The sequence below is a fragment of the Macaca nemestrina genome, chromosome 2, assembly GCF_043159975.1.
Source record: "Macaca nemestrina isolate mMacNem1 chromosome 2, mMacNem.hap1, whole genome shotgun sequence".
Classification (NCBI taxonomy): Eukaryota; Metazoa; Chordata; class Mammalia; order Primates; family Cercopithecidae; genus Macaca; species Macaca nemestrina.
Genome location: NC_092126.1, coordinates 115,351,570 through 115,377,877, shown reverse-complemented (window position 1 = coordinate 115,377,877; position 26,308 = coordinate 115,351,570). Strand labels below are relative to the sequence as shown.

The window sequence follows — 26,308 nt, the reverse complement described above, 5'->3', positions numbered from 1 at the left end:
GGCATTAAGTACATTCACATTGTTGTGCAACCATCACCACCATCCATCTCTAGAACTTTTTTCATCTTGCAATACTGAAACATTGTACCCATTAAACAATTACTCCCTAGTCCTCCCTCCCCTAGCCCCTGACAACCACCATTCTACTTTCTGTCTCTATGAATTTGACTACTCCAAGTACCTCCTATGAGTGAAATAATACAGTATTTCTCTTTCTGTGACTGGCTTATTCCACTTAGCATAATGTCTTCAAGACTCATCCATATTGTAACGTGTGTCACATTTTCCTTCCTCAGGCTAAATAATATTCCATTGTATGTATGTGCTACATTTTATTCATTCGTCTGTGGATGGACACTAGGATCCTTTCACCTTTTGGCTATTTTAATAATGCTGCTATAAACACGGATGTGCAAATATCTCTTCAAGACCCTACTTTCAATTCTTTTGGGTATATACCCAGAAGTGGAATTGCTGGATCATATGGTAATTCTATTTTTAATTTTTTTGTTTGGTTTGTGTTATTTTAAGAGAAAAGGTCTCACTATGTTGCTCAGGCTGGAGTACAGTGGCTCTTCACAGGTGCAATCCCACTACTGATCAGCATGGGAATTTTGACCTGCTCCATTTCCAACCTGGGATGGTTCACTCCTACTAGGGAAACCTGGTGGTGCCCTGCTCCTAGGAGGTCACCATATTGATGCGAAACTTAGTGTGGACAACCCATTGGCATAGTGCACTACCATACTGTTTTCCATAGCAGCTGTAACATTTTACGTTGCTACCAGCAGTGCACAAGTGTTCCAATTTCTCCACCTCCTCATCAACACTTGTTATCTCTGCTTTTTTCATCATAGTCCTTCCAATGGATATGAAGTGGCATCTCATTGTTTTTGATGTGCATTTCCCTAATGATTAGTGGTGAAAAACATCTTTTTATGTCCTCGTTGGCAATTTAATATTTTATTTGGAAAAATGTCTATTAAAATTATTTGCCCATTTTTGAGTTGAGGTTTTTTGGTCCTGTTAGTGTGTTGTAGGATTTTAATACTTTATCGGATATATGATTTATAAAGATTTTTCTCTTGTTCTGTGGATTGCTTTTCACTCTGTTGTTTTTGTCTGTTGATGCAAAGAAGTTTTAAATTTCTTTCTTTTTTTTAAGACAGAGTCACTCTCTGTCACCTGGCTGGAGTGTAGTGGCACGATCTTGGCTCACTGCAACCTCCGCCTCCCAGGTTCAAGCAATTCTTCTGCCTCAGCCTCCCGAGTACCTGTGATTACAGACATGCCACCACACCCGGCTAATTTTTGTTGTTTTAGTAGAGACAGGGTTTCACCATGTTGGTCTCGAACTTCTGGCCTCAAGTGATCTGCTCGCCTCAGCTTCCCAAAGTGCTGGGATTACAGACGTGAGCCACTGTGCCTGGCCAGAAGTTTTAAATTTTGGTGTAATTGAATTTACTTATTTTTTTCCTTGTTGCCTGTTCTTTTAGTATCATATCCAAGAAGTCATTGCCAAATTCAGTGTTATGAAGATTTTTCTCTATGTTTTCTTCTAAGAGTTTTATAGCTTCATGTCTTATGTTTAGGTCTTTGATACGTTTTGAGTTAATTTTTGTATATGGTGTAAGGTAAGGGTGCCTTTTCATTTTTTCTGCATGTGGATATCCAGCTTTCCTATCACCATTTGTTGAAGGCACTGTTTTTCCTTATTGAATGGACTTGGCACCCTTGTTGAAAATTATTTGACTATATCCATGAAGGTTTATTTCTGGTCTCTCTCTTCTATTCTACTGGCTTAGAGATCTGTCCAATATGCCAGTACCACACTGATCACTGTAGCTTTGTAATAAGTTTTGAAATTTGGAAGTGTGAGATCTCCAACTTTGCTCTTCTTTTTTTAGTATTATTTTGGCTATGTGGGGTCTCTTTAGATTCCACATAAATTTTAGGACAGGCGTGGTGGCTCATGCCTGTAATCTCAGCACTTTGGGAGGCTAAGGCAGGAAGATCACTTGAGGTCAGGGGTTCGAGACCAGCCTGGCCAATATGGTGAAACCCCATCTCTACTAAAAACACAAAAATTAGCCGGGTGTGGTATCACATGCCTGTAATCCCATCTACTCAGGAGACTGAGGCAGGAGAATCACTTGAACCCAGGAGGTGGAGGTTGCAGTGAGCCCAGATCACACCACTGCACTCCAGTCTGGGTGACAGAGTGAGATCCTGTCTCAAAAAAAAAAAACAAAAAAAAACTAATAAATTTTAGAATACTTTTTTTTTCTTTTTTTCATACCCCTCTCTAGTTTTGGATAATTTCTCTATTTCTGCAAAAAATGTCATTGGGATTTTGATAGGGATGGCATTGAATCTGTAGATCCCTTTGGGTAGTATTGGCTTCTTAACAATATAAAGTCTTGTAGTCCATGCACACAGGAAGTCCTTACATTTGTTTGTGCCTTCTTTTGTTTCTTTCAGCAACATTTTGTAGTTTTCAAAGTACAAATCTTTCACTTCCTTGGGTAAGAGTATTCCTAAGTATTTTAGCATTTTTATGATATTGTAAATGAAATTGTTTTCCTTTCCTTTTTTTTTTTTTTTGAGACAGAGTCTAGCTCTGTTGCCCAGGCTGGAGTGCAGTGGCATGATCTCGGCTCACTGCAAGTTCCGCCTCCCAGCTTCATGCCATTCTTCTGCCTCAGACTCCCGAGTAGCTGGGACTACAGGTGCCCACCACCACGAATGTTTTGTATTTTTAGTAGAGACGAGGTTTCACTGTGTTAGCCAGGGTGGTCTCGATCTCCTGACCTCGTGATCTGCCCGCCTCAGCCTCCCAAAGTGCTGGGATTACAGGCATGAGCCACCGCGCCTGGCTGAAATTGTTTTCTTACTTTCCCTTTTGGATTATTTATTGTTAGTGTACAGAAGTGCAACTGATTTAAATTTTTTTATTAAATTTTTATTTATTAATTTCTCTAGTCTTTTATCCCTTAAATGCAACTGAGTTTTGTGTGCGTTGATTTTGTATCCTACTACTTTGCTGAATTCATTTATTCTAAGTTTTTGTGTGTGTGTGTAATCTGCAGGGTTTACATATAAAATCATATTGTATGCAAACAGAGGTAATTTTACACCTTCCTTTCCAATCTGGATGCCTTTTATTTCTTTTTATTGCCTAGTTGTCCTGACTAGAACTTCTAATACTATGCTGAATAGAAGTGGTGAAAGAAGTCATTTTTGCTTTGTTCCTGATCTTAGAGGAAAAGCTTTTGGTCTTCCACCACTGAAGATAGGTTCTGTGGTGAGCAGGTCTGTGCAAACCTGTCCCCAAAGTCTGAGGAAACTGAGAGGTTGAAGAAAGAGGATGACAAATCCAGTCATCCAGAAACATTTAATATGGCCATACAAACACAAGCCATGTCTGTGTCTCCAGCAGCAGCAAGATAAGGTGGTGGATCCCTGCACCATCACCCTCCAGACCCAGGGCTTATCCACTACAGGGAAGGAATGTGTAGGATGATTGAAACCAACCCCTCAGGAAAAGGTGAGAATGCCATGTGAATCTGCCTTAGGGAAGGATTTACAGTAAAAGCAGATAAAGTAGAAATATTAGAAGCTGTATTAGTCTGTTCTTATGCTACTGTGAAGAAATACCTGAGACTGGATAATTTATAAAAGAAAGAGGTTTAATTGACTTCTGCAATTGCTGGGGAGTTCTGCATTGCTGGGGAGGCATCAGGAAAATTACAATCATGGTAGAAGGCAAAGGAGAAGCAGGCACCTTCTTCACAGGGTGGCAGGACAGAGTGAGTGCAAGCAGGGGAAATGCCAGATGCTTATAAAACTGTTGGATCTTGTGAGACGCACTATCACAAGAACAGCCTGGGGGAAACTGCTCCATGATACAATTATCTACACTTGGTCCTACCCTTGACACATGGGGATTTTTACAATTCAAGGTGAGATTTGGGTGCAGACACAGAGCCAAATCATATCAAAAGCATTCCCGGAACCAGGGGTTAATCAGAAGTGAACAAGGTGAATTAGTATCCGAGATAAAGTTGCTTTGGCTGCCACCAACTATTAGCTGTGGGCTTTTCCCATATACTCCTTATTATGTTGAGGTAATTTCCTTCTATTCCTGTTGTGTTGTTGTTGTTGGTTTTTAATCATGAAACATCTGAATTTGTCAGATACTTTGTTTTCTCCAAAAATTGAGATGATTATGCATTTTCCCCCCTCATTTGGTTAATGTGGTATATTTTATTGAGCAATTTGCATATATTGAACTATCATTGCATTCCAGGAGTAAATCCTATCTGGTCATGGAATATATTCCATTTAATGTGCTATTTAATTCTTTTTTCTCTTTTCGGAGACAGGGTCTTGCGCCACCACCTAGGCTGGAGTGCAGTGGTACATTCATGGCTCATTGCAGCCTTGACTTCCCAGGCTCAAGCAATCCTCCCACCTCAGCCTCCTGAGTAGGTGGGACTACAGGCGTGCACCACCATGCCTGGCTAATTAAATTTTTTTTCTTTTTGTAGAGATGAGGTCTTGCTATATTGGCCAGGCTGGTCTCAAACTTCTGGCCTCAAGTGATCCTCCCTCCTTGGCTTCCCAAAGTGGTGGGGTTACAGACATGAGCCACTGCACCTGGCTGCTATTAAATTCTGTTTGCTAGCATTTTTTTGAGAATTTTTATATCAATATTCATCAAGGATATTGTTCTGTAGTTTTCTTTTCCTGTACCATCTTTGTCTGTCTTTGGTATCAGGGCAATTCTGGCCTTATAATAAACTAGAAATATTCCATCCTCTTCAATTTTTTTGAAGTTTGAAAATAATTACTGTTAATTTTTTCCAAATTTTTGTTAGAACTCACCAGTGAAACCATCAGGTCCAGAGCTTTCCTTTGTTGAAGTTTCTGATTATTATTTTTTAAATTTAAATTTTAATTTTTTTCATTTTTGACTTTTCTTTTCAACCCATGCAGATGCTTACTCTTTTGATCTCCTTACTAGTTATTGGTCTATTCAGATTTTCTATTTCTTTGTGATTTAGTTTGGCAGGTTTTTGTTTCTAGGAATTTCTCCATTTCATCTAGGTTATCCAATTTGTTAGCTGTGAAGCAGATCCATTGTGTACTGATTATCAACTTATCTGAGTTCAGTGGGACAGAACATATTCATATGCAAAACATTACATGAGGTAGATTCATTACGCACATCTATGCAGCAAGGGACGACAGAAACCTTGGATTCATCACGAGCCAGTCACCCAAGGCTTAAGAAAGCTTCCTGTGGTGGATGGAGTCTCATCTGCATGTGCCCCACATGCACTACAACTGAGGGACCCCAAAAAGCAGCCTGCCCTAGTTTTTTTTTTTTCTCCAGGGAAACAGGAATTGATGAGCGAAAGCATTAAAAAATATCTTGTTTGGCAAGGGGCAGATGAACAGAGCCTGAGCTGTTCCAGTATCTCAGTCACATTCCCAGTACAATCTGCTATTATTCTTGAGAACTACAAGTGAGAAAGGGGAAGAACTGGATTGAACCAGGCCACGTGGAGGACTGTCCTGCAGTCCACATCCTGATTGATACATCCCTCTTAACAAAGCTCATCTGTTTCATATGTCTACCAATCTTCCTGGATTCAGAGGTGAAGCTTTGTCTCATTAGGCTGATATAAAACCTTAATTGACACAATCTTAGTGCAACATTGTTGAGCCATAGCCAGGATTCCTTTTAGTAAGCCCAGAAGGACTGCTACAGAAAGTAGGATGATCAGGCCTGTCTGGAGCAGTGACCTATCCCATAATCCCAGTGAACCAGGTAAGAAGTTGCTAAAGATGTCAAAGAAGCATCCTTCAGGTGGCCCCATGGGCTGAAGCCAGTGGGCTTGCTTTCCGATCTCCTCTACTTCTTTTGTTCATTAAGGTACAGCAGGAGGTGTTGGCAGTTGCACACTCTCCTCCCCGTTGCGCTAAAAAAATTCTAGAGCAATTCTGTTGTCTATGACAACCTTCGCAAAGGACATGAGGGATGCCTGTTGGGCTGTCAAGGCAGTGACAGCAGAGGAAGCTATATTTGCCATGGTCAGGAATGGCTTTCCTATCATTTTTTTCTTCATGAGCACTGACCTCTATGTATGATAGCAAATATTTCATAAAGGACATAAACCCAGAATCAGTCACATCTGGTAGGTCCCTAGTAAGCCTGATGTATAGCTTTAGGTTGCTGGCCCAATGGTGTGATTCATTTCCAGGGTGATATCTAGGGGGATCCCCCCAATATGCCCAGTATGCAGAATCCCACCATTTGCCAGCTTTCCAGACATGACATTACCCATCCTGTGTTTGAGTCACCCCCAGATCACCTCCAGAGAAATAGGTAGCCCTTGAGTGTGTACAGCACCACTTTCCTTGCTTTATTGCTCAGTGACGCATTCGTGGGTATGGAGGTATTGGCTTCCATCAGCCAGGTCTAATTTCTGGCAAAATTGCATGAGCTCAGTTTCACCTGTATGATATTGTTCATGAAGCCCCTACATAGAGGGCTAGTTCCACTGTTGTTGTGACTACTGGTACACTTCTGGTATACTTCTTGTTCACGTAATCAAATGAGCATCAGCCCACCATGGTTTTGTTAGTTGTGGTTGTGACATTTTGCCATACAGTCTGTCAAAGCAAGGCACCTTTGGCTCCCTCCCATGTTGTGGGTGTCAGATCCTCACTAGGTGAGCCAGGGCTCAGGTTCTGTTGGTGTAAACTGTGGAATTAGGAAAGCTGGTGTGGTTGACCACTGACAGGATGAAAGGCTTGCTGTGGCCTGTTAGTTATTTCTGTTACATATAGCATTTTAAGATAACAACAAGAATCATGACTGACAGTGTCACAGCACCATCAGACTTATATAAATTTCGTATAATCTTTTGAATACTCACATTAATAACATATCTATACAAATGTAACCTTAGAAAAAGATTTAACATAATCAAAATTATGAGTGATAACATAGTACATATTTATGAATTTATATAATGTTTGGGACACTTATATTAATAATATATCCATAAATGTAACTGAAAGAAGATCTAGTTTCACTTATCTTTTGACAAGGTTGTCCACACAATATAACAAATAAGCCTAATCATTTAATATCTCTATAAAATGAGAGTTGTGTTCTTTGATGATCTCAAAAGGCCCAACTGGAAGATTCCAAAGTTAATTTTAGGTCAAAAAGCTTAACTTGGAGGGGTTGTTTCCAAGATGACTGAATAGGAGCAGTTCCGGTCTACAGCTCCCAGCGAGACTGATGCAGAAAACGGGTGATTTCTGCATTTCCAACTGAGGTACCTGGTTCATCTCACTGGGACTCGTTGGACAGTGGGTGCAGCCCATGGAGGGTGAGCCAAAGCAGGGCAGGGTGCCGCCTCACCCAGAAAGTGCAAGGGGTTGGGGGATTTCCCTTTCTTAGCCAAGGGAAGCCGTGAGTGACTGTACCTGGAGGAATGATACACTCCTGCCCAAATATTGTGCTTTTCCCATGGTCTTCACACCTGACAGACCAGAACATTCCCTCCCATGCCTGGCTCGGTGAGTCCCACACCCATGGAGCCTTGCTCACTGCTAATGCAGCAGTTTGAGATCAACCTGGGATGCTGAAACATGGTGGGGGGAGGGGTGTCTGCCATTGCTGAGGCTTGAGTAGGCTGTTCTATGTTCACAGTGTAAACAAAGCAGCAGGGAAGCTCAAACTGGGCAGAGCCCACCAGAGCTCAGCAAGACCTACTGCCTTTCTAGATTCCACCTCTGGGGGCAGGGCATATCAGAACAAAAGGCAGCAGACAGCTTCTGCAGACTTAAACGTCCCTGCCTGACAGCTCTGAAGAAAGCAGTGGTTCTCCTGGCATGGCCTTCAAGCTCCAATAATGGACTGACTGCCTCCTCAAGTGGGTTCCTGACCCCTGTGTAGCCTGACTGGGAGACATCTCCCAGTAGGGATCAACAGACACCTCATGCAGGTGGGTGCCACTCTGGGATGAAGCTTCCAGAGGAAGGATCAGGCAGCAATATTTGCTGTTCTGCAGCCTCCACTGGTGATACCCAGGCAAACGGGGTCTGGACTGGACCTCCAGCAAATTCCAAGAGACCTACAGCTGAGGGGCCTGACTGTTAGAAGGAAAACTAACAAACAGGAGGGAATAGTAGCAACATCAGCAAAAAGGACATCCACACCAAAACCCCATCCATAGGTCACCAACATCAAAGACCAAAGGTAGATAAAACCACAAAGATCGGGGGAAACCAGAACAGAAAGGTTGAAAATTCCAAAAACCAGAATGCCCATTCTCCTCCAAAGGAACACAGCTCCTTGGAACTCCTCCAGAGGAACACAGCAAGGGAACAAAACTGGACTGAGAATGAGTTTGACAAGTTGACAGAAGTAGGCTTCAGAAGGTTGGTAATAACAATCTTCTCCAAGCTAAGGAAGCATGTTCTAACCCATCGCAAGGAAGCTAAAAATCTTGAAAAAAGGTTAGATAAATGGCTAACTAGAATAACCAGTGTAAAGAAGAGCTTAAATGACCTGATGGAGCTGAAAACCACAGTACGAGAACTTCATGAAGCATACAGAAGCTTCAATAGCTGATTTGATCAAGCAAAAGAAAGGATATCAGTGATTGAAGATCAAATTAATGAAATAAAGTGAGAAGATTAGAGAAAAAGAGTGAAAAGAAATGAACAAAGTTTCCAAGAAATATGGGACTATGTGAAAAGACCAAATCTATGATTGGTGTACCTGAAAGTGACAGGGAGAATGGAACCAAGTTAGAAAACACTCCTCAGGATATTATCCAGGAGAATTTCCCCAACCTAGCAAGGTGGGCCAACATTCAAATTCATGAAATACAGAGAACATCACAAAGGTACTCCTCAAGAAGAGTAACCCAAGACACAAAATTTTCAGAGTCACCAAGGTTGAAATGAGGAAAAAAATGTTAAGAGCAGCCAGTGAGAAAGGTCAGGTTACCCACAAAGGGAAGCCCATCAGACTAACAGCGGATCTCTTGGCAGAAACCCTACAAGCCAGAAGAGAGTAGGGGCCAATATTCAACATTCTTAAAGAATTTTCAACCCAGAGCCAAATTAAGCTTCATAAGTGAAGGAGAAATAGACTATTCTATAGACAAGCAAATGCTGAGAGATTTTGTCACCACCAGGCCTGCCTTTCAAGAGCTCCTGAAGGAAGCACTAAACATGGAAAGGAACAACTGGTACCAGCCACTGCAAAAACATGCCAAATTGTAAAGACCATCAATGCTGTGAAGAAGCTGTATCAATTAATGGGTGAAATAACCAGCTAGCATCGTAATGACTGGATCAAATTCACATATAACAATATTAACCTTAAATGTAAATGGGCTAAATGCCCCAATTAAAAGACACAGACTGGCAAATTGTTTAAAGAGTCAAGACCCATTGGTGTGTTGTATTCAGGAGACCCATCTCACATGCAAAGACACACATATGCTCAAAATAAAGGGATGGAGGAAGATCTACCAAGCAAATGGAAACAAAAAAAAAAAAGCAGGGGTTGCAATCCTGGTCTCTGATAAAACAAACTTTAAACCAACAAAGATCAAAAGAGACAAAGAAGGCCATTACATAATGGTAAAGGGATCGATTCAACAAGAAGAGCTAACTATTCTAAATATATATGCAACCAATACAGGAGCACCCAGATTCATAAAGCAAGTTCTTACAGACCTACAAAGAGACTTAGACTCCCACACAATAATAAGCAGAGACTTTAACACCCCACTGTCAATATTAGACAGATTAATGAGACAGAAAATTAACAAGGATATCTAGGACTTGAATTCAGCTCTGGACCAAGCAGACCTAATAGACATCTACAGAACTCTCCACCGCAAATCAATAGAATGTACATTCTTCTCAGCACCATATCACACATATTCTAAAATTGACTACATAATTGGAAGTAAAACACAACTTAGCAAATGTAAAAGAACAGAAATCACAACAAACTGTCTCTCAGACCACAGTGCAATCAAATTAGAACTCAGGATTAAGAAACTCACTCAAAACCACACAACTAATGGAAACTGAACAACCTGGTCCTGAATGACTACAGGGTAAATAACGAAATGAAGGCAGAAATAAAGATGTTCTTTGAAACCCATGAGAACAAAGACACAACGTACCAGAGTCTCTGGGACACATTTAAAGCAGTGTGTAGAGGGAAGTTTATAGCACTAAATGCCCACAAGGAAAAACAGGAAAGATTTAAAATCAATACCCTAACATCACAATTAAAAGAACTAGAGAAGCAAGAGCAAACAAATTCAAAAGTTAGCCGAAGACAAGAAATCACTAAGATCAGAGCAGAAATGAAGGAGATAGAGACACCAAAAAACCCTTTAAAAAATCAAGAATCCAGGGGCTGGTTTTTTTGAAAAGATCAACAAAATAGACGCTAGCAAGACTAATAAAGAAGAAAGAGAGAAGGGTCAAATTGACACAATAAAAAATGATAGAGGGGATATCACCACCGATCCCACAGAAATACAAACTACCATCAGAGAATACTGTAAACACCTCTATGCAAATAAACTACAAAGTCTAGAATAAATGGATAAATTCCTGGACACATACACTCTCCAGCTTTGTTCTTTTTTTTTTTTTTTTTTTTTGAGATGGAGTCTCGCTCTGTCGCCCAGACTGGAGTGCAGTGGCACGATCTCGGCTCACTGCAAGCTCTGCCTCCCGGGTTCACGCCATTCTCCTGCCTCAGCCTCCTGAGTAGCTGGGACTACAGGCGCCCGCCACCACGTCTGGCTAATTTTTTTTTGTATTTTAGTAGAGACGGGGTTTCACCATGTTAGCCAGGATGGTCTCAGAAGTTGAATCTCTGGATAGACCAATAACAACTTCTGAAAGTGAGGGAATAATTAATAGCCTACCAACTAAAAAAAGTCCAGGACCAGACCGATTTGCAGCTGAATTCTACCAGAGGTACAGAGAGGAGCTGGTACCATTCCTTCTGAAACTATTCCAATCAGTAGAAAAAGAGAGAATCCTCCCTAACTCATTTTATGAAGCCAGCATCATCCTGATACCAAAATCTGGCAGATACAACAACAAAAAAGAGAATTTTAGGCCAATATCCCTGATGAACATTGATGTGAAAATCCTCAATTAAATACTGACAAACTGAATCCAGTAGCACATTAGAGCTTATCCACCACGATCAAGTCAACTTCATCCCTGGGATGCAAGGCTGGTTCAACATACACAAATCAATAAACATAATCCACCACATAAACAGAACCAATGAGAAAACCCACATGATTATCTCAATAGATGCAGAAAAGGCCTTTGACATAATTCAACAGCCTTTCATGCTAAAAACTCTCAATAAACTAGGTATTGATGGAATGTATCTCAAAATAATAAGACCTATTTATGACAAACCCACAGCCAATATCATACTGAATGGGCAAAAACTGGAAGCATTCCCTTTGAAAACCGGCACAAGACAAGGATGCCCTCTCTCACTCACAGTATTGGAACTATTCAACCTAATACTGAAACTTCTGGCCAGGGCAATCAGGCAAGAGAAAGAAATAAAGGGTACTCAAATAGGAAAAGAGGAAATCAAATTGTCTCGGTTTGCAGATGACATGACTGTATATTTAGAAAACCCCAACGTCTCAGCCCAAAATCTCCTTAAGCTGAGAAGCAACTTCAGCAAAATCTCAGGACACAACACTGATGTGCAAAAATCACAAGCATTCCTATACACCAATAACAGACAAACAGAGAGCCAAATCATGAGTTAACTCCCATTCACAATTGCTACAAAGAGAATAAAATACCTAGGAATCCAATTTATAAGGGATGTGAAGGACCTCTTCAAGGAGAACTAGAAACCACTGCTCAGGGAAATAAAAGAGGACACAAACATATGGAAGAATGTTCCAACCTCATGGATAGGAAGAATCAATATTGTGAAAATGGCCATACTTCTCAAGGTAATTTATAGATTCAATGCTATCCCCATCAAGCTACCACTGACTTTCTTCACAGAATTGGAAAAAAAAACTACTTTAAAGTTCATATGGAACCAAAAAAGAGCCCACATAGCCAAGAAAATCCTAAGCAAAAAGAATAAAGCTGGAGGCGGCTGGGCGCAGTGGCTTACGCCTGTAATCCCAGCACTTTGGGAGGCCGAGACGGGCAGATCACGAGGTCAGGAGATCGAGATTATCCTGGCTAACATGGTGAAACCCCGTCTCTACTAAAATACAAAAAAATTAGCCGGGTATGGTGGCGGGTGCCTGTAGTCGCAGCTACTCAGGAGGCTGAGGCAGGAGAATGGCGTGAACCCGGGAGGTGGAGCTTGCAGTGAGCCGAGATTATGCCACTGCACTCCAGCCTGGGCGACAGAGCGAGACTCTGTCTCAAAACAAAACAAAACAAAACAAAAAAACAAAAGAACAAAGCTGGAGGCATCATACTACCTGATACAAGGCTCCTGTAACCAAAATAGCATGCTACTGGTACAAAAACAGATACATAGACCAATGGAACAGAACAGAGGCCTCAGAAATCACACCGCACATCTACAACTATCTGATCTTTGACAAACCTGACAAAAACAAGAAATGGGGAAAGGATTACCTAGTTAATAAATGGTGCTGGGAAAACTGGCTAGCCATATGAAGAAAGCTGAAACTGGATCCCTTCCTTACACCTCATACAAACATTAACTCAAAATGGATTAAAGATTTAAATGTTAGACCTAAAGCCATAAAAACCCTAGAAGAAAACCTAGGCAATACCATTCAGGACATAGGCATGGGCAAGGACTTCATGACTAAAACACCAAAAGCAATGGCAACAGAAGCCAAAATAGACAAATGGGATCTAATTAAACCAAAAAGCTTCTGCACAGCAAAAGAAACTATCATTAGAGTGAACAGGCAACCTACAGAATGGGAGAAAATGTTTGCAATCTATCCATCTGACAAAGGGCTAATATCCAGAATCTACAAAGACCTTAAACAAATTTACAAGAAAAAAAACAACCCCATCAAAAAGTGGGCAAAATATATGAACAGACATGTCTCAAAAGAAGACATTTATGCAGCCATTGTTGGCTGCATAATAGACGTATGAAATAATGCTCATCATCACTGGTCATCAGAGAAATGCAAATCAAAACCACAGTGAGATACCATCTCACAACAGGTAGAATGGCGATCACTAAAAAGTCAGTAAATAACAGATGCTGGAGAGGATGTGGAGAAATAGGAATGCTTTTACATTGTTGATGGGAGAGTAAATTAGTTCAACCATTGTGGAAGACAGCGTGGTGATTCCTCAAGGATCTAGAACTAGAAATACCATTTCCCCCAGTGATTCCATTACTGGGTATATACCCAAAGGATTATAAATCATTCTACTATAAAGACACATGCACACACATGTTTATTGCAGCACTGTTCACAATAGCAAGGTCTTGGAACCAACACAAATGCCCATCAATGACAGACTAGATAAAGAAAATGTGGCACATATACACCATGGAATACTATGCAGCCATAAAAAAGAATGAGTTCCTGTCCTTTGCAGGGACATGGATGAAGATGGAAACCATCATTCTCAGCAAACTACCACAAGGACAGAAAACCAAACACAGAACGTTCTCACTCAAAAGTGGGAGTTGAACAATGAGAACACATGGACACAGGAAGGGGAACATCACACAATGGGGCCTGTTGGGGGGCAGGAGACTGGGGGAGGGATAGCGTTAGGAGAAATACCTAATGTAAATGACGAGTTGATGGGTGTGGCAACCCAACATGGCACATGTATACCTATGTAACAAACCTGCACATTGTGCACATGTACCCTAGAATTGAAAGTATTAAAAAAATACAAAAAAAGCAAAAAAAAAAAAAAAAAAGCTTAACTTAGGATAAAAATGTTATACCTATACACAATGGAATATGATTCAGCCATAGAAAAGAATGAATTTCTGTCGCTTACAGTCACATGGAGAAAACTGGAGGGCATTAAGTGAAATGAACCAGGCACAGAGAGACAAATTTCTCATGTTCTTGCTCATACATGGGAGGTAAATATATATAAAAAATTGAACTCTTGGTGATAGAGAGTAGAATAATGATTATTAGAGTCTGGGCAATTAATGGAGGTGGAGAGAGGTTGAGTGAGGATAGTTAATGGGTGCAAAAATGCAGCTAGATAGGATGAATAAGATCTAGCATTCAGAAGCATAATAAGGTGACTGTAGTTAACAACAATCGGTTGTATATTTAAAAATCGCTGAAAGAGTGGAATTAGAATGTTCCTAACACAAATAAATGATAAATTCTTGAGGTGATGGATACCCCGATTACTCAGATTGGGTCACTATACATTATATGCCTGCATCAAAAAATCCCATGTACCCCACTAATATATGTGACTATTATGTAAAAAAATACAAATTAAGGAAAAAAATCAACCACTGAGAAAGACCAGAATTAAACCGTTTTCTACATGTTTCAAGCATCATAACCATTTGGATGCATTTTCCATTCTATCTATTTTACTATCTATAGCAGAAGCTTTAGTGCTTCACAGTAAACAAAGTTCAAAGATTCCTTGGATTTAATGAGAAATGTTTGCATTAAGTTCAATGTGCTATTTGTTTAAGAAAGCAAGCAAGAAAGTTATTTAAAAAGATTTCCAGCAATTTTGTTTAAAACAAATAAATCCAGGAATAGGGGGTTAACCTTTAGCTATCTAGAAATTTACACATCTTTCTAGAATCATTCCTTCTGAAAAAATACCAGTGGCTAAAGATTTACTCTAATTAATGTCTTTTTTTTTTATAAGCAATTAGTGTTTTTATTTAAATAAATAAATACTTGGTGATTCTTTGGATAGAAATATCAACATATCCACGAATATAAAGAATTCACTGGAGTATATTATTTGGATAACATGTATAGGATATAGTAAAAATGTATATGTATAAGGGATATGTATATGCATAAGGGATATAGTAAAAATGTATACATATATGGGATATAGTAAAAATCTAATGTATAAAGATTAGATCCTTGTGGATGTATATCATATATATCATTTATAAACACCATGAATACATTTGGAATAATTCAACAATAAAGTTAAACTACTCAGTTAAAAAAAAAGATTTAGTTTAGGTTTTGATTCTGGAGAAACCTGCCAAAGATGTCAGAAGATTCAAAACACTTTAATAAAACAAAATCACAGGTCACTGTAAAATAAGGGTCATTCATTTAACCAGAGTGATCATCAAAAGACTTCAAAAGCAGTACAATATGTTACATGGATATAGAAACTTCAATCCTTTTAAAGCTCAGTTTCCTTAAATAATCAGAAACATAATAAAGACAACTCAGGAATTATCTTGATAAAACATAAAATCTTCATTTTTTAAGGTGAGTTATCAAAAAGGTAAAAACAAACAAACAAACAAAACCCAAAAACACCTCCTTTAGTGTAATTGCTTTTTTTTTTTTTTTTTTTTGACAGAGTTTTGTTCCGTAACCCAGGCTGGAGTGCAGTGGCGGGCTCTGCTCAGTGCAAGCTCTACCTCCTAGGTTCTCGCCATTCTCCTGCCTCAGCCTCCTGAGTAGCTGAGACTACAGTTGCCTGCCACCACGCCCGGCTAATTTTTTGTATTTTTAGTAGAGATGGGGTTTCACAGTGTTAGCCAGGATGGTCTCGATCTCCTGACCTCGTGATCCACCCGCCTCAGCCTCCCAAAGTGCTGGATTACAGGTGTGAGCCACCGTGCCTGGCCCTGCTTTTCTTTTCTCATACTTTAACTTCTAGGGTACGTGTGGGCAATGTGTGGATTTGTTACATATGTATACGTGTGTCATGTTGGTTTGCTGCACCCATCAACTCGTCATTTACATTAGGAATTTCTCCTAACGCTATCCCTCCCCCAGTCCCTCACCCCTGACAAGCCCTGGTGTGTGATGTTCCCCAACCTGTGTCCAAGTGTTCTCATTGTTCAATTCCCACCTATGACTGAGAACATTCGGTGTTTCATTTTTTGTCCTTGTGATAGTTTGCTGAGAATGATGGTTTCCAGCTTCATCCATGTCCCTGCAAAGGACAGGAACTCATCCTTTTTTATGGCTGCGTAGTATTCCATGGTGGATATGTGCCACATTTTCTTAATCCAGTCTATCATTGATAGACATTTGGGTTGGTTCCAAGTCCTTGCTATTGTGAACAGTGCTGCAATAAACATACATGTGCATGTGTCTTTACAGTAGCATGATTTATAATCCTTTGGGTATATACCCAGTAATGGGATCGCTGGGTGAAATACCATTGAGGAGTCACCACACTGTCTTCCACAATGGTTGAACTAATTTACACTCCCACCAACAATGTAAAAGCATTCCTATTTCTCCATATCCTCTCCAGCATCTGTTGTTTCCTGACTTTTTAACGATCGCCATTCCACCTGTTGTGAGATGGCATCTCATTGTGGTCTTGATTTGCATTTCTCTGATGACCAGTGATGATGAGCATTTTTTCGTATGTCTGTTGGCTGCATAAATGTCTTCTTTTGAGACGTGTCTGTTCATATCCTTTGCCCACTTTTTGATGGGGTTGTTTGTTTTTTTCTTGTAAATTTGTTTAAGGTCTTTGTAGATTCTGGATATTAGCCATTTGTCAGATGGGTAGATTGGAAACATTTTCTCCCATTCTGTAGATTGCCCATCCACACTGATGGTAGTTTCTTTTGCCATGCAGAAGCTCTTTAGTTTAATTAGATCCTATTTGTCTATTTTGACTTCTGTTGCCATTGCTTTTGGTGTTTTAGTCATGAAGTCCTTGCCCATGCCTATGTCCTGAATGGTATTGCCTAGGTTTTCTTCTAGGGTTTTTATGGCTTTAGGTCTAACATTTAAATCTTTAATCCATTTTGAGTTAATGTTTGTATGAGGTGTAAGGAAGGGATCCAGTTTCAGCTTTCTTCATATGGCTAGCCAGTTTTCCCAGCACCATTTATTAACTAGGTAATCCTTTCCCCATTTCTTGTTTTTGTCAGGTTTGTCAAAGATCAGATAGCTGTAGATGTGCAGTGTGATTTCTGAGGCCTCTGTTCTGTTCCATTGGTCTATGTATCTGTTTTTGTACCAGTAGCATGCTATTTTGGTTACAGGAGCCTTGTAGTATAGTTTAAAATCAGGTAGTATGATGCCTCCAGCTTTGTTCTTTTTGTTTAGGATTGTCACGGCTATGTGGGCTTTTTTTGGTTCCATATGAACTTTGAAGTAGTTTTTTCCAATTCTGTGAAGAAAGTCATTGGTAGCTTCATGAGAATGGTATTGAATCTATAAATTACCTTGAGCAGTATGGCCATTTTCACAATATTGATTTTTCCTGTCCATGAGTATGGAATGTTCTTCCATTTGTTTGTGTCCTCTTTTATTTCGTTGATCAGTGGTTTGTAGTTCTCCTTTAAGAGGTCCTTCACATCGGTGTTCAGGGTTATGAGTTTACACTATTATAGGGGAATATAAACAAGGAAACTAGTACCTTGAGCAGGAAAATACATGGCTCTTAGCAACAGTATGAGAAGTGTCCTGGTTACATAGAAAACTTCAGACACATTAAGAAAAGACAAAAGTAGAGAATGAAGCTATACTCAAGGAAAACATTGCTTTTCTAGACCTTCAAGATAAATATTTCAGCATCAGGCCATATCAATAGAGTTAGAACTGGAGGAAAAAATCATAGGAGTTGGTAAAAAGATTGAAGAAGAGAGTTATCACCCCATCCAAGCAAAAAGATATACGTTTTCAGGGGGAGGAGACTGAAAGGCGATGGTGTATGACCTGTAAACCCTGTGCATTGAAGAACAGCAAAAATTGAACTTCTGAGATATAAATTTGAGAAGCTTCAAAAAGAAAAATTTTACCTCAATAAATGAAATTACCATTTTGTATGTAAAAATGGTGTACAGCATTTCCAACCTGAAAGTAGGGAATTTAACTACATATCAGGAAGTAATAGAAACTGTAGTTTAGGAGATGACTGTTAAAGACACATTTCAATATTAAAAAGGAAAATGTCAGGCCAGGTCCAGTGCCTCATGCCGATAATCCAAGAATTTTGAGAGGCTGAAGTGGGAGGACTGCTTGAGCCCAAGAGTTTGAGACCAGCCTGGGCAACATGGTGAGAGCCCATCCCTACAAAAAATTAAAAAATTAACTGGGTGTCGGGGCATGTGCCTGTAGTCCCCGTTACTCGGGAGGCTGAGATGGGAGGATCACTTGAGTCCAGGAGTTTGAGGCTGCAGTGAGCCAAAGTCACATTTCTGCAATACAGCCTAGGGTCTTTCTTGCAATTTTACTAAGAGCAAGTTAATACTTTAAGAAAACCTTGTTATTGTAACATTGGGAACCATATTTTTTAGTTTTGTGTTAGTGTACTTTTAATATTGAAGCTTAACCTTTAGAAGGACATAAATAATTCCCTTCTAATTATAGTCAACTACACACAAAATTCTGTTAATAAATTCTCTTTCATTAAGCTTTTTATGACTTACTGAGACCACTGATGACATACTTGAACTGTCTGCTCCATTCTATATGTCCTCTTTTCTTTTTTTTCCTTCTCTTTTCTTTTCTTTTTCTTTTTTTGGAGTCTTGTTCTGTTACCCAGGGTGGAGTGTAGTGTAGTGGCATGATCTTGGCTCACTGTACCTCTGCCTCCTGGGTTCAAGCAATTATTCTGCCTCAGCCTTCTGAGTAGCTGGGATTACAAGTGCCCACCATGCCAAGATAATTTTTCGTATTTTTAGTAGAGATGGGGTTTTGCCATGCTGGCCAGGTTAGTCTCAAATTCCTGACCTCAAGTGATCCACCTACCTTGACCTCCCAAAGTCCTGGGATTACAGGCATGAGACACCATGCCCAGCCTATACTTCCTCTTTCTTAAATGATTGATGATTTTACTTTAGGACAAAAACACATCACACAAGATTTTTATACAAACGTATTATCATTTCTTTTTAACCTTTGTTACCAAACTACATCATCATATCCATAACTTTCTTCACTGCTTCCTTTCTATCTTTTTTTTTTTTTTTTTTGAGACGGAGTCTCGCTGTGTCTCCCAGGCTGGAGTGCAGTGGTGTGATCTCGGCTCACTGCAAGCTCCGCCTCCCGGGTTCACGCCATTCTCCCGCCTCAGCCTCCCAAGTAGCTGAGACTACAGGCGCCCGCCACCACGCCCGGCTAGTTTTTTGTATTTTTAGTAGAGACGGGGTTTCACCATGTTAGCCAGGATAGTCTCGATCTCCTGACCTCGTGATCCACCCGCCTCGGCCTCCCAAAGTGCTGGGATTACAGGCTTGAGCCACCGCGCCCGGCCGCTTCCTTTCTATCTTGTTTCATATTTTCAAATAACCTTTAAATAGCTTCAAAATTAGGTGAATTATTTTAAAATAAAGAACATACTTTAATGTTTTTCTTATATATTTTTCTGATCAAAAACACATCTTACTTTTTTGATACATTTTACATGTCAATTATACATCAATTAGAATTTTTAACTCTTAGTAACCTTAAATTGTAGTGAAAACTTTAGAAACAAGAAATTTAGAATTGTCTGTCACATGTCAGTGTTTTATAAATGAGAACCATTTTATAATTTTTAGAAACATGTTTCCCCATAGTTTAAAAATGTATATTAAGAGGCTAAAATATATTTAGGCTTTCTATAAAATTTAAGAAGCCAAAAACAAACTCATATTTATGTTCAGCAATTTGTTTAGTATTTTCTAGTCTTATTTGCAAGTAACCCAAATGTTTAGTGGGTATCTATTATTTAACACAACTTTAAGATGTCAAATTACATAAAAAGTTCATTTATATGCATTTATCTAGCTTATATTTGCATTATTTATTTATTTTTAGTGCTTGCCTGTATTACTTATGAGAAATGGAATATTAGACAAACTAGTCATTATCTCAAATTATTTTCTTGTTAACCATTTTTATAGCCTGTGAATATCAGGCATTCACCTAAGTAGGAAACTTAAAGTTAAATATATGGATATTTTGCTGGTAATTCAGAAGATACAGCTATTTTCACTAAACCAACAATATTAAATTGTTTTTATTGATAAAAAATTACACGAACAAAGACAATTCTGTTTTAGGCTGGGTTTATGGTTCTGTAATTTTTGTGTCAAACTCTGACACCTTAAACATCTTTGAGAGACAAATATAAAACTGACCAGTAAACCCAGGCAAAAATGTATACTGACAATTTTGAACACATTTTAAAATTTTACAAATAATTTTAAAATTAGCTTATTTATTAAATATTTACTTAAGTCACGGGAACTAAAAAGCATGTGGGTTAATTCCTATATAGTTTATACACACTCCTGTTTGCCTTATTCAATCTAAATAAAACAAATGTAAGGGATTTTTGACTATGTCAGATTTTACCATGTTGACATAACATACAATACATGTCTACTTACATAAACACATCCAAATACACACACACACACACACACACACACAGAGAGAGAGGAGAGAGAGAGAGAGAGAGAAAGAGAGAGAGAGAGAGAGAGAGATCTACATCTTTCATTTTAGAATTTTTTTCACAAGACAGTAACGCAAGCTCACTGGTTTATAAAAGACAGTTGGATCTAAATTACATTTCGGACAAAATAGGAACCAACTCATATGGCTTAACTTTGTTTTCCCTATAGGTATTCTAATGAAGCCAGTGAACTAAAATTTTGGGGAAAGCAGTTTCCATGGCAGATTGATTTTTAAAAGCTTCTTTCGCCCCTAACTTCTTTTTGTCCTTTTTAAATTTCAAAGTTTAGGGTTAAATTTTCCATGTCTACATTTTAGCTAAGACTGGCTGAATTGTATAAGGAAAACAAAATCTCCAAGTAGTCTTGAACTAGTAACAAATCTATCTTTTGTTTGCTGGTCTGGTTTCCTGAGCATATGCAGGAGGGGAAAGACTTTAGCAATTTTTTTCCAGCTTTTTCTCTTTGGCCTCTCTGTGGCCGAAAAAGTAAAACTTTTATGCTGAACAGAGATGCCTTATGCCTTTTATGCTGGACAGAGATGCCACAGCATGGCTGTGAACTCAAGATTTTGAACCGTTTGATATGAGAGCCTAACTTTTATGAATATTTATCTAGTACCTTTTCCTTCAGCTTACTAATTTTTCAATTAAGCATTCCATTGCCATATGCAATTATTAGTCAGGCAAACCTAAATTCATAGGTTTTTTGTTTGTTTGTTTATTTTTTTTATGGAGTCTTACTCTGTTGCCCAGGCTGGAGTGCAGTGGTGTGATCTTGGCTCACTGCAATCTCCACCTCCTGGGTTCAAGTGATTCTCCTGTTTCAGCGTCCCAAGTAGCTGGGATTACAGGTGCCTGCTACCACTCCCGGCTAATTTTTGTATTTTTAGTAGAGACGGGGTATTGCCATGTTGGCCAGGCTGGTCTCAAACTCCTGACCTCAGGTGATCTGCCCACCTTGGCCTCTCAAAGTGCTGGGATTACAGGCATGACCCACCATGCCTGGCCCTAAATTTATAGTTCTAAAAGGTGTCTAAGTTTTGGTTACTATAAAGCTGTTATAATTTGTAAAGCCATTAATTTGAAAGTCCTTTAAGGCTTAAAAAAAAATCTTGGCCAGAATGCTATAAGGAGTAGGTTTTATCTCAACACCACTAGAAAAGTCAGCAGATTCAAAGTAGGTAGAATAAAACAGACCGAGAACTTAGAAGACTCTACATGTTAACTTTACAATTGCAGGTTTTTAGAATATTGATCATTTCAGTTCTGAATTTTTCCTGATTTAAGTTTGCTCATCAGGTGCCAGGTGTGGTGGCTCCTGCCTGTAATTCTAGCACTTTGGGAGGCTGAGGCAGGAGGATCACTTGAGGCCAGGAGTTCGAGAGCAGCTTGGCCAACATGGTGAAACCCCATCTCTACAAAAATACAAAAATTAGCCAAGTGCGGTGGCACTTGCCTGTAGTCCCAGCTGCTTGGGAGGTTGACGGGGGAGGATCACTTGAGCCCAAGAGGCAGAGGTTGCAGTGAGCTGAGATGGTGCCACAGCACTCCAGCCTGGGTGACAGAGCAAAACTGTCTCAAAAACAAAAAGTATAAATAAAAATAAATAATTTTGCTCATCAATTTTTAAATGTTCACAAGAGTGGGCTGTAGTATGCAGTCAGCTGGAGTCCCAGAAAACCTGGTATGCCTTAATGCTTGAGAATTCCACTCTGTTTCTTATTAATCTCTCAAGAGCAAAGAAAATTCTATAAATCCTGTTAGGGAATTTCAGGAGTTTAGGCTGGTGCTTTAGATGGTGGTGACTGCCCTAGTGGCTTTTCATTAGCCATCCTGCACTCACCATCCAGAATGTTTGTTTTTGCTTTCAGAAGATTTTCAGAAACAAGAGAAAAGAGTCAAATCAAATCAAAAGAAACCAGTATAAGAGTGTTTGCGGCCGGGTACGGTGGCTCACGCCTGTAGTCCCAGCACTTTGGGAGGCCGAGGCGGGCAGATCATGAGATCAGGAGATCGAGACCATCCTGGCTAACGCGGTGAAACCCCGTCTCTACTAAAAATACAAAAAATTGGCCGGGTGTGGTGGTGGGCGCCTGTAGTCCCAGCAACTCGGGAGGCTGAGGCAGGAGAATGGCGTGAACCTGGGAGGTGGAGCTTGCAGTGAGGCAAGATCGCGCCACTGCATTCCAGTCTAGGTGACAGAGTGAGACTCTGCCTCAAAAGAAGAAAAGAGTGTTTGCAAAAATTGTAACCTATGCATGTGGATCAAAATATTAAATGAGTTCCACAAACCAGAAAAGACATGCCTCACAGGCTGAATGTAAATTCTGTAGAAACCAAGAGTACTCAACTCAGAAAGACACACAGCTTTATACAAGAAAGAACTTACCAGAAAAGGCAAAAAGTCTTTTTATCATCCAAGGAGAGATGTATGGTCCTTTATTAAGGCTGCATGATCCAAATCAGATCCCAAATAATATCAAATAATACTACAAAGAGGGAGGCTCAGCCTGAGAGAAGACTCACCAGGGAAGAAAAGGCAAACCTTGGAAGCAGAGAGCTCAAAGGGCTCAAGTGGGTCCTGAACACCACTTCTAAGAATTGCCAATCCCTTCCAATAGTGTTCTTTTTCAGGTTTCATTTCTGACACCATTTATTCCAACCAAAATAACAAACATTTGGAGAGGAGGTGGTGTAAATTATTCAACTCAGAAAATATAAATGCAAACATACTAGGGAAATGTATTGGGAAATTAGTCCAGTTGAGATATGTGATCATGAACATACATGAAGACCATGCCTCATGGTTGTTGGTTTTGTCCCAGCCATGTTCCCTTATTCTGTAGGCATGGAACAGGGAGATGGTTGGCTTCATCTCATACACGTTTGCAGAATGAGAGTGGGCCAAGGGAGTGAGGTAGTGCAGGGGAGAGACAATAATTAACCACAGAATCTGCACTAGGTAAGGAAACATGCAACAGCATGTCAGTGGTGGTGTCTGTAAAAAAAGGGTGGTGTCAATAAACTGGAAGACCTTATCATATCTGAAGAAATATTGGGCTTATTGAAAAGGTGAACTGAAAGAAGAGAATAATCAAAGAATGGAAAATTAGAAAAAGCAATTTAAACAATAGTACAATTATTGGTGATGATGAGGTCTAGAGCATCACTGTCCAATGATTATTTAAATTTAAATTCAATAAAATAAAAACTTCAACTCCTCAGTTGCCCTAGGCACATTTCAGGTGCACCACAACCATATGTGCCTAGTGGCTACTATATTGGCCAGCATAGAGAGAGATTTCCATCATCACAGAAGTTCCATAGAATAACACTGTTTTGGTATGACTGTGGGAGTGAGTAGCTGAGGAGAAGAGCAGAAAAGGTTTATTTGAGGTTAGAATGGAGGAGATTGTAGGGTCATCTTGACCAATGATAAAATCACCAATAATTGAGATAAAAGTAGGGGTAGGGGTAATATCAGAGGGAGCCCTGTTTGTCACATGGCCCTTGGGGAGAGGAGAACTAGTGAGGAAATTATAGAGAAGAGATGAGATTCTGTAAACTTCTGTTTTCCACTAGTCCTTAGGGTCGCCACCTAATCATTAGCATGCCTAGCCCCAGCCCCACCTACCACTAAGACCAGCCTCTTATCCTTCACCTGGGGCTGCACTGCATTGCTCCCGGGAGAATCAGCCAAATATTGCCATTCCATCTAGGTGCTTGTCAAAGAGGAAACTGAGGCATCCCAGACCCCAGCCGACCTTGATTCTCAGTTGACATAGCAGAACCCAGTAGTCCATCCATATGTGCAGCGGTGCCCAGAATCTTCAGGAAGATGGAGCCCAGTTGCTTCCCAGAGAAGAAAATAAGGTTGGGAATGGGAACTGGGACTTCTGGCTCTGTCATATATCAGGACAGACTGGGGCTTCCTATGGCCATTGTCAGTCCAAAACAGGGTCCATGGACACATGGGGCAAGCCTCACTGAAATTCTTTCCCAGGGAGAAGAGGAAGCAGCAAGGACCAAGTCTCAAGAATCTCATTAGCTGGGGGAGCCCGTGAGACACACCAGACCAGGTTAGACCTTTAATAGGGACAGTAGACACAGTGCCCTTCTTGCCAGCCCTTAGGAGTTGATGATCTCAATGTGGAACTGCAGGTGAGTGGCTGTGACCACACAGTGGCCCCGGAGGAGAGCGCAGGTCTGGCAGTTGTGGCATTGCCAGTGGCCCTGGATGACGTAGATGGCGTTGAGCACCTGGCAGTATCGCCAGTGGACGCGCCACATACGGACCAAAGACTGGAGCTTGATCACTGCCCTCTCTCTGGTTGCGTAGGCGATCAGAGCTGCCTGCCGTTTCTTCTCCAGCACCCTGGACAGCGTCATCCGCCACCAGGACTGAATTATCCAGGCCCTGAGGGCTGCATGCAGCAGTGTCCTGCGCACCAGGGTGCCCCGCCACCAGGCCTGGATCTTTACAGCTGCTTTTGTTATTCTAAGTTTTGCCTAGGCAGAGACAAGAGAGATCACTCAGAAAACTTCCTGCCACTAACTTCTAGGATCTTCCTGGAAGGAGCCTGGATTTTCTCTCTCAACACACAGCCCTTCCTCAGAGTTCAGGGGAGTTAGCAGGACACTGACTAGGAGCCAGCGGACCTGATGGTGACCTTCCTCTGCCACTGTGGACACATCATCTCAATCTCAGAGTCACAGAGTCCTTCTCCAGACTATCTCTGCAGTGCATGGATCAAGGGAAAAACCATTAATAACTAGAAGGGTGCATTAGTGATGTGCAGGACCTTGTTAGTCACACTGGGTTTGGAAAGGTCTCATAACCTTCTGGCTGGTAATTCTCTGCTAATTCCAGCCCCAAACCACTACAGGCTGATTTCTGTCTGCCACGACCATTTTTCAATACTGTGGTAGATTTTCAATACCCTGACCACATGTTCTACTCCAAGTCTTTCCATATTTTGAACAGTCTACTCTCTAATTCTAAGTTCTCACATTCTCACCTCTCAGCCTCATGCATTTCTTGATGGTTTTCATTCTTTCCAATCATTCTCAATGTCTCAGTCAGGCCCAGATCCAGACAGCCCAGGCTGAGAAGGGGATGGAGGACAAATGAGCCAACATTGAGTTGACTCCTAATTAGACTCTGGATCCATAAGAGGCAAAGTCCCACACCTCATGATGTAGATATAAATGTTCTGGATTTCTCTTAACTACATGGAATTCTTCTCACCTTGACTTTATGCTGTTTTTTCTTCTGCACTGTCTTCCATTCAATGCTTTCTTCGACATCATCAATTATAATTAAAATTAAATTGCCTTTGGTCTGTCATCAGAATTAAATGGGAAATACATAAATCAGTTAAGACTGTTTCTTTCTATGGCTCTATACAAAGACAATTACTACTTTAACATCCTCTCTTTTCTCAAGTCCTGTAAAGCCCAGGGAGATACCCACCCACCCCTGGTCCACCTAATAGATCTGGCCATGTCTCTTACACAAAATCGAACCCTCATGGCCTGTCCTTAGATGGTTCATTAGCCCTGATTTCTCTGCTCCCAAGGTCTGGCATGAGTAACATGAGTGAGGAGAGAGCTCTGAATTCACAATTGCATTGTG

The 26,308-nt window shown here is 40.3% G+C and overlaps 1 protein-coding gene and 1 long non-coding RNA gene across 2 annotated transcripts; one reads left to right on the top strand and one right to left on the bottom strand.

Moving 5' to 3' along the window:
* Positions 1-62: 62 nt before the first annotated feature.
* On the top strand, positions 63-24,793 carry LOC139361971 (uncharacterized). Its single transcript, XR_011620071.1, has 4 exons — positions 63-486; positions 3,437-3,547; positions 24,393-24,546; positions 24,677-24,793. It is a non-coding gene; the product is annotated as an uncharacterized lncRNA (long non-coding RNA).
* Positions 24,749-26,308, bottom strand: LOC105480513 (IQ motif containing F2). The gene is made up of 3 exons (XM_011739512.3): positions 26,188-26,308; positions 25,922-26,014; positions 24,749-25,182 (listed from the first exon to the last, which is right to left on the bottom strand). The coding sequence occupies exons 1-3, from the start codon at positions 26,203-26,205 to the stop codon at positions 24,802-24,804; spliced, it is 492 nt and encodes a 163-aa protein (XP_011737814.1). The 5' UTR covers positions 26,206-26,308; the 3' UTR covers positions 24,749-24,801.

Bases quoted from the DNA above. Each gene is read 5' to 3' on its own strand.
- LOC105480513 (XM_011739512.3), bottom strand. The intron at 25,183-25,921 runs GTGAGAAGAATT...GTCTCTGCCTAG, and splicing joins AAAAACAGCATAAAGTCAAG to GCAAAACTTAGAATAACAAA.